Source organism: Microtus pennsylvanicus, chromosome 3, assembly GCF_037038515.1.
Source record: "Microtus pennsylvanicus isolate mMicPen1 chromosome 3, mMicPen1.hap1, whole genome shotgun sequence".
NCBI classification, from domain to species: domain Eukaryota; kingdom Metazoa; phylum Chordata; class Mammalia; order Rodentia; family Cricetidae; genus Microtus; species Microtus pennsylvanicus.
The window spans coordinates 142,226,206-142,233,725 of NC_134581.1; the positions used below are offsets into that span (position 1 = coordinate 142,226,206).

Sequence of the window (7,520 nt, forward strand, 5' to 3'; positions counted from 1 at the left end):
TATTCCAGAGTATAATGCAAGTAATAGCAATAATATACATATATTTTCTCAGCTGGGCATGGTGGTGCATGCCTGTAATTTCAGAACTACGGAGGTGGCGGAAGAAAGCACAGGAGTTCGAGTTCATACTGAGTTTGAGGCCAGCCTGGACTACATAAGTAAATACGTCTATTTCCTGGAATAGAACCGTGAAGTCTGAGCATGCTCACCGAGGCAGACATCTCCTTCATGGCAACGTGAGCCAGAGAGAAAAGATGGACATCCCAGGACAAAGGGCTCCTGTCCTTGCTAGTCGCATTACAGGCCACCTGTACTCTTCAGAACCTTTGCGGACTCACCTGCACATGGCGCAGGACACTCAGACCTGTGACTACTCTGTGAAAAAGGGGACTCAGGGCCGTTGGGGATGTCAGAGAGTTGAGAGCTCAGGGTGCTGCAGGTGCAGGCACAGGGCGGGGTCTTTGTTCTTTTACTGATCCCTCCTCTCTGCCTTCCTCTCCGGAAACCAGCAACTTTGCCACCGTCAGTATTGGCGATGCTGAGCTGTGGGGGCCAGGTTTAAGAAGACACTGGGGTTGCGGAGGGCTGTGACAGCTGTCAGGCCATGACTAGGGCAGACCCGTGACTCAGGACAGCGTGAAGCCGACTCTAACACTGACCGGCGGCAGATATGAGTAGCGGTAGCAACTGCACAAGCCATCTACTAGCATTGGGTGAGCTGGGCGGGGCAGGGGCTCCTGGGGGAGGGGTTATGTGGCTCCATGTCCTATCTGATGCTGGTTGGGGAAGGGGTTTGTGCAGGGCAGTAACAGTCCCCTCCATTCACATCCACAGGGATCCCCTCCGTGACGTTTGCGTGGGGACTGTGGGCCCTCTTAGGGGTTGTGACAGTGCTGCTTCTCGTTTCGCTGGCTGTACTCTTGTCCCAGTGGACCAGCCGTCGGCGCAGGAGTCAGGAGGCGCAGGGACGGTGAGTAAAGGGTAACTGGGATGGGTTGATGGAGTGCTCCCTCTTAACTAAAAAGTCTCCCAAACTCTGTGCCACAGCTCCGGAGAGTCCGTGGAAGAAATTCCCCTGTATGGGAACCTGCACTATTTACAGACAGGTAGGTACTGCGGACGGACTGGAGGAACAGGGCACAGGGCCTGCTCTTAGTAGGTGGGATGGAGATGTAGAGATGCCAGGGGCTAGCAGGAGCTGACCGGATTCCTGTTCCCTTGTGCCAGGACGGCTGTCTGAAGAGCCAAGGCCAGAAGGGCAGGACCCATCTTCTGGAGGCCCTGCCAGGGTGAGTCAGCTGGCCGAAGAAAAGGGGAGGGAAGGAAATGGGGATCGTTCCCGAGGGTCCAGAGAACGTCTAACATCCTCGCATCTCCAGGCTACGGAGGAGGCGACGTGTTACACTAGCCTGCAGCTGCGACCTGCACAAGGTCGGATCCCTAGCTCTGGGACTCTCATAAAGTACTGTGAGGTGGTGCTGGACTCTGAGCCAAAGCCCCAGGCCTCGGGCCCTGAGCCGGAACTCTATGCCTCAGTGTGCGCCCAGACACGCAGAGCCCGGGCTTCCTTCCCAGATCAGGCCTATGCCAACAGTCAGCCTGCACCCAGCTGAGGAGGACCTGCAACTGTGGGCAACCATGGCTCGCTACTTGATCAGGGACTCCCGCCGCCTTGGCTAGTTGCATGCCTTCTTCCCGACTACCCCCAGGAGGTTGTGACAGTTGATGTTACTTAGTGCGGTTGCAAGGCACGCATCTCAGAGTATGAAGGTTCCTGACTGCCTGAGGATGGAGTTGCAAGACCCCACCCCCTTCCACTTATCTTTTCTGTGTTCCTGTAAGCCCCCAAACTCCCTGCTTCACATTTTTTCCTCCTTCCGGGGGTTTAAACCCGGGTTCCCTATCTCCCCTTCTCAGCTTATCAGATACCTCATTGTCTTCTCAGACACAGGAAGTGGGCAGGGAGGAGGTGGTAAGAGCCAGAGAGGATGTGGGTGGGTACCATGTATGGGAGCCCACACTGAAAGGCTTCTGGAGTCTCGGGCTTGATAGCTGGCCTGAAAACCCTGGACAGAGAATAGTCTCCATGTTGCTGTCTCTGGCATCCCCTGGTTTTCAATAAAGCATCTCAAAAACGTTTTGCATTTTAACGAGAGGCTGCCGGTCTGTAACAGACCCCCAAAGGGTGGGGGTGGGAGCTTTGACCTTGTTTAGAGGATTTCTGGGGTTGCCTAGCTGGGAAACGAATGGAGAGGTCGTTGCCGAGGCTGAAGGATCGGAGCCCTGATTCTAGAACAGTCACAAAATTTCTGTTCAGAGCCACCCCATTGCCACTGGGGTTTGAAACCTCACCAGTCCTGAGGTACTCTCTCCATGGCTTTGGTAACTGTGTCCCCCTGCCTGCTGGCCTAGCACCTTCATCAGTTCCCACACCCATCTTCCCTGGCCCCCTGAGTGCTACCTAGCTCCCTATCAGTGGCATCCCTTGTCCTGTCTTTATTCTGTCTGACAAACACTTCTATTGGCCTCCTCGTCACCCTATCATCATGGGAATGATTTACTCCACCTTCTTAGTTGTCACCTACAGTCCTGGCAGCAATTTTTTGCTCCTAACTCTTTGTGTTTAAAACCCCTATCCAATATGCCTGCCTGTCCACCCATCACCTGCTTTATTCTTAACCTGCACCTCCTGCACTATATAAGATGCAGTGGTAACAGGCAGATTGGCAACCAGGTTAGAACTGTGGGCTTGGGAGCCGTACTGCTTGAGTTCAAATTCTACAGTTTCCACCAGCTACCTGTGTTCCTAAGTGGTGTGGGAGGTCCTTCTGTCTGTGGGTTGCTTTTATTGGTTAATGAATAAAGAACTGCTTTGTGCCTATGGCCGGGAAGAACAGAGCTAGGCGGGGAGAGTTAGGCTGTTATGCTGGGAGAGAGAAGGGCTGAGTCAGAGAGATGCTATGGAGCTGCCACCAGTATCAGACATGCCGAAACTTTGCCGGTAAGCCACTGCCACGTGGCGATACACAGATGAATAGAAATGGGTTAAATTAAAATGTAAGAGCTAGCCGATGAGAAGTTAGTGCTAATGGGCCAAGCAGTGATTTAATTAGTATGGTTTCTGTGTGATTATTTCAGGGCTGAGTAGTTGGGAACCAACAAGCGGCTCTCTCCTCCAACAGATTGGTGCCCATAAGCCTTCCACTACACCTAAGCAACTGGGCCTCCATTTCTGATCCTGTTTGATGGGGAGATATTCTTATCATTTATTATGATGATGATGTGTGTGTATACATATGCATGTGCTTACAAGGGAGGGCACATATATGATGCATGCATGCATGTGTGTGTGTGTACATGTAGAGGCCAGAGCCTAACCCTGGGTGCTCCTAGTTAGGCACGGCCTATCTTGTTAGATTTAAATTTTTTAAAAATCACATTTATTATTATTATTAGTGGTGGTGTTCATGGGAGAGGGTGATGAGGGAACAAGGTGTGCCGAATTTGGTTCTCTCCTTCTACTAGGTCGTACCCAGGGATTGAACTCAGGCTGTCTGATCTGTCAGCAAAGGCCCTTGCTCCTCCCCCACCAAGCCTTGCTGCCCAGCCATTTTGTCAGGTCCTTGCTGTGGAACAATCTTGGTACACTGGAAGTACATGTTGCTTTCATTGTTAATTTAAAATTGATTGGTTGATAGCTAGGCAAGATTTTCAAGGCAGAGAGAATGCTGGGAAGAAGAAGGGTGGCGTCTCAGGAGTCTTGAGAGACAGAGAAAGAAGATGAACATGCTGTGTAGGAAGAAGGTGCAGCCATGTGGCAGAGGAGGGATAAGAAATACGGGTTAATTAAAAATGTGAGTGTTAGCTAGTAATGAGCCTGAGCTACTGACTTAGCATTTATAATTGATAATAAGTCTCCTCTGCATGGTAACTTGGCAGTGGCAGCCAAGGAAAAGTGAAACTCCACTTACAGCTCCTCCCTGTGCTTTTGAGACAGTCTCTTATTGGGCCCTGAGGCTAGCGGCCTAGGCCAGCTGGCTGGTCTTCAAGCTTCAGGGATCCACCTGTCCTGGAATTCATTCTGGGATTACAAATATACGCCACTGTGCCCTTTTATGTGGGGGCTGGGATCGAGCTCAGATCCCCATGCGTGCAAAGCAAGCACTTTATCCTCTGAGCTATCTTCCCAGCCTTTTTAAGATTCTTATTATCTCTATTAATATTTACATGGATGAGTGTCTTGCTTACATGTATGTCTGAACCACCATGTGAATGCTGGGAACCAAACCAGGGTCCTCTGCAAGAGTAACAAGTGTGAGCTAGAGAGATGGCTCAGTGGTTAAGAGCACTGACTGCTCTTCCAGAGGTCCTGAGTTCAATTCCCCGCAACCACATGGTGACTCACCACCACCTGTAATGAGACCTGGTGCCCTCTTCTGGCCTGCAGGTATGCATGCATACGGAACACTGTATACATAATAAATAAATATTTTTAAAAAAGAGTAACAAGGCCGGGCGGTGGTGGCCCACGCCTTTAATTCCAGCACTTGGGAGGCAGAGGCAGGCGGATCTCTGTAAGTTGGAGACCAGCCTGGTCTACAGAGCTAGTTCCAGGACAGGCTCCAAAACCACAGAGAAACCCTGTCTCGAAAAAAAAAAAAGAGTAACAAGTGTTCTAACTGCTGAACCATCTCTAAAATTATTTTTAAAATTGAACCTTTATTTTTATGTTTATGGGTGTTCTGTCTCCATGTTTGCGCAGTGCCCATGGAGGCCAGAAGAGGGCGTTGAGTCTCCTGGAACAGGCGTTATAGTTGGTTGTGAGCCACCATGTGGGTGCTGGGAACCAAACCAGGACCCTCTGCAACAGTTTCTGTGTAAGTGACTTAATGGCTGTGTCATCTCTCCAGATCCCTTGTTCATTAAAAAAAAGTTGTTGTGTGATTTAAATAACTCTAGGAATTATTAAGATCAGGAAAACACGGGGTCCTGTGGAGGAATTCATAGGTGAAGTGACTAAGCAGAGAAACATCACAGGTTACAGGGAATGAAAGAGCAGAATACAGTCCAGCAGGGGGCACCACAAGGCAAAGGAGAAGAGGCGTCTTGAGAGTTACGGATGGGCCGAGAGGGAAAGGGGCAACGGAAAGGAAAGGGCAAGGCGAGTCTGGTGGGGTGACAGAAACCAGTCACGCCAAAGAGTTTGGATTTTCTGCTTCTAGCGAGGTGGAAAGAAGTCGCCGAGTGAAGCAAGGGATGCGCTTCAGTGGCCGCTGCGGGGCCTGGAGGCCTGTAGCGTGAAGCTAGGCACGCTCTTACAAAGACGTCAAAAATGTCACACACACACACACACACACACACACACACACACCCAAAAAAGTCGCAGGAGTGATGGAAAGGAGATAATGGGTTAGAAATGTTTAGGTTTTAAAACGAAGTGTCATCTATCATATCATCCATCTTTGTGGTCTGAGCCCCATCACAGAAATACAGCCCAGTTCCAAACTGCTTAAGCAACACCCCGACAGTGACACACGGCTCACCGCTCTGTCTAACCCTCACACGCTATTGGTTGCTCTCCTCCAACTTTCTTGTAGCCCATTTATGATCCACGGTGGCAAAAAGCTGAACCTGCTGAGCTTCTTCTCAGCTCCAGCTTCCCACGGCATAACAGGGGAGGGGGGGGGGAAGGGAGAGAAGAAATCGCCTTCAGCCGGAGCTCCAGCCCCCTCCCTGGCAAGAGCCTCTGTCCAGCTCCGCCAACATTTCCGAGGTTCGAAGGACAGAAGAAATAGGAAGCCGAGGTTTTCATCCCACGCTTTTCTCCTTTCCATTTACAAAGTTCCAAAGACAACCAGAGAACAGGGAACCTTGCACTCGGTAAACACCGGGTGAACATGAGAAGGGTGATTAACAGGGGACCCTCTGGTCTCTGCATCTCTGAGGATGCCAACTTGGGTCTCCCTTGGAGACACCTAGGTCACAATCAAGGACAGACAGTTGTGTAGGAGGAAAGGTGGTTTGGGGGGCGGACTCTGGATGAGGGGAACCACTGCATCGGGAAGTGGGCTTCTGAGAGCTGTTGTGCTTCTGCTGGTTCAGGGTCTGCACCAGAAGGACGCGAGATCTTAGGCTTGGAAGAGCAGATGATAGGAATAGCTCACACGCGTTAGCGGGAATCAGGGTTGAGGGTTCGGAGGCTCCAGCATGGTGAGCTGATTTACGTTCCAAGACTGGGTTTAGCTTGAACTCAAACCACACAGAACTAAGTAAGCTCCAGTGCCCTCGACCGGCGTGAGTCGGCAATGCACCACTTCTGCGCAGGCGTAATGAGGTCTGACTCATAGCATCCTGGGAATTGTAGTCCTCTGGTTTGGCTCTGCCCCAGAATCCTACTCAGGTCTATATGTGTGGTTCAATGGATTTGGAGCTGGCCAAAGGCCGCTCTTTAACTGAATTTCTGTAATACGAAAGTTTTGTTGTTGTTTTATTTTATGTGTAGCTGCAGTGGAATATGATCTGAACTTTGCTTTCCTTACAGTCCCTGAAGCCTGTATTTTATGCATTCTCTTCCCATCCCTCCCTAGGCTCTCGGTGCTAGGAATCAAACTCACCGGCGTCATTCTTTCTAGGCAAGTGATCTTCCACTGACCCATGCTCCTAACCGCCCCCCCATGTCCTTCCTTCTTTTCTTTTCTCCTTTTTTCTTCTCTTCTCTTTTCTTTAAGACAGGGTTTCTCTGCGTAGCTCTGGCTGTCCTGGAAATCGCTTTGTAGACCCGGCTGGCCTCAAACTTAGAGATCTGTCTACTTCTGCTCTCCAAATGCTAGGATTAAAGGTGTGTGCCACTATGTCTGACTTCTTTGCCTTTTCTTGTGTTCTCTTGTTGTCTATAATTTTTTTAAAAGATCATTTATTTATTTATTTAGCATGTCTCCAGCTCGAGTTCTTTTCTTTGTGGATTCCTTTGCCTTTTTGGTGTATCATTCGGGTCGGGTAAATCGTGGGGCGGGGGGCAGATTTTTAAGGGATGTCCCTAGAGCCCTCTGGGTCCTCAGCTTCTGCTCTTGCTGAGATCTAGTCTCTGATGACAGTTGTAAACTTAGACCCAGCAGAAGAGTCTTTGGGACCAAGGGTCAACAGCAGGAAGTTCTGAAGTGTCCTCTTCACATACAGGTGTTAAGGACTGCACGCCATATCAGAAGCTATCTATGCTAGTCCTCCATCAGTTGCCTTCTCAGTTTGGCAAGATGGGTCTGAATCCCAAGATGGCTTTGCCCATCAGGAGGGAGGCAGAGCTGGGCAGCTGTATGAGACCAGTCTTGGTGACTTCAAGTCTTGGATTCCACCATGGGCAGAGCTAGATCTGCCTTCTGGGGCTTTTGGCCTTGTAAACTAATAAATTCCCCAGTTTGTTTCAGTCAAAGTTAGGTTTTCCATCCTGCAATCACATGAGTTCTGAATAATTTTCTTGGAAAAGACCAGCAGATAAGAGCGAAAGATGCGGACCACTGGCATCT

The 7,520-nt window shown here is 50.0% G+C and overlaps 1 protein-coding gene across 2 annotated transcripts; it reads left to right on the plus strand.

The window, feature by feature from the left end:
• Positions 1–240: 240 nt before the first annotated feature.
• Sit1 (signaling threshold regulating transmembrane adaptor 1) lies at positions 241–2,150 on the plus strand. 2 transcript variants are annotated; one of them, XM_075968078.1, is made up of 5 exons: positions 241–713; positions 835–970; positions 1,048–1,106; positions 1,228–1,289; positions 1,380–2,150. In XM_075968078.1, exons 1-5 carry the CDS (start codon positions 671–673, stop codon positions 1,611–1,613), a joined length of 534 nt encoding a protein of 177 aa, XP_075824193.1. In that variant the 5' UTR covers positions 241–670; the 3' UTR covers positions 1,614–2,150. The 2 variants fall into 2 exon arrangements, with proteins under 2 accessions (XP_075824193.1, XP_075824192.1); XM_075968077.1 differs by having other exon boundaries at positions 242–713; positions 1,228–2,150.
• The last annotated feature ends 5,370 nt before the right edge of the window (positions 2,151–7,520 follow it).

Bases quoted from the DNA above. Each gene is read 5' to 3' on its own strand.
- Sit1 (XM_075968077.1), top strand. From the start codon at position 671: ATGAGTAGCGGTAGCAACTGCACAAGCCATCTACTAGCATTGG. The intron at 714-834 runs GTGAGCTGGGCG...TCACATCCACAG, and splicing joins AAGCCATCTACTAGCATTGG to GGATCCCCTCCGTGACGTTT. The intron at 971-1,047 runs GTGAGTAAAGGG...TCTGTGCCACAG, and splicing joins AGTCAGGAGGCGCAGGGACG to CTCCGGAGAGTCCGTGGAAG.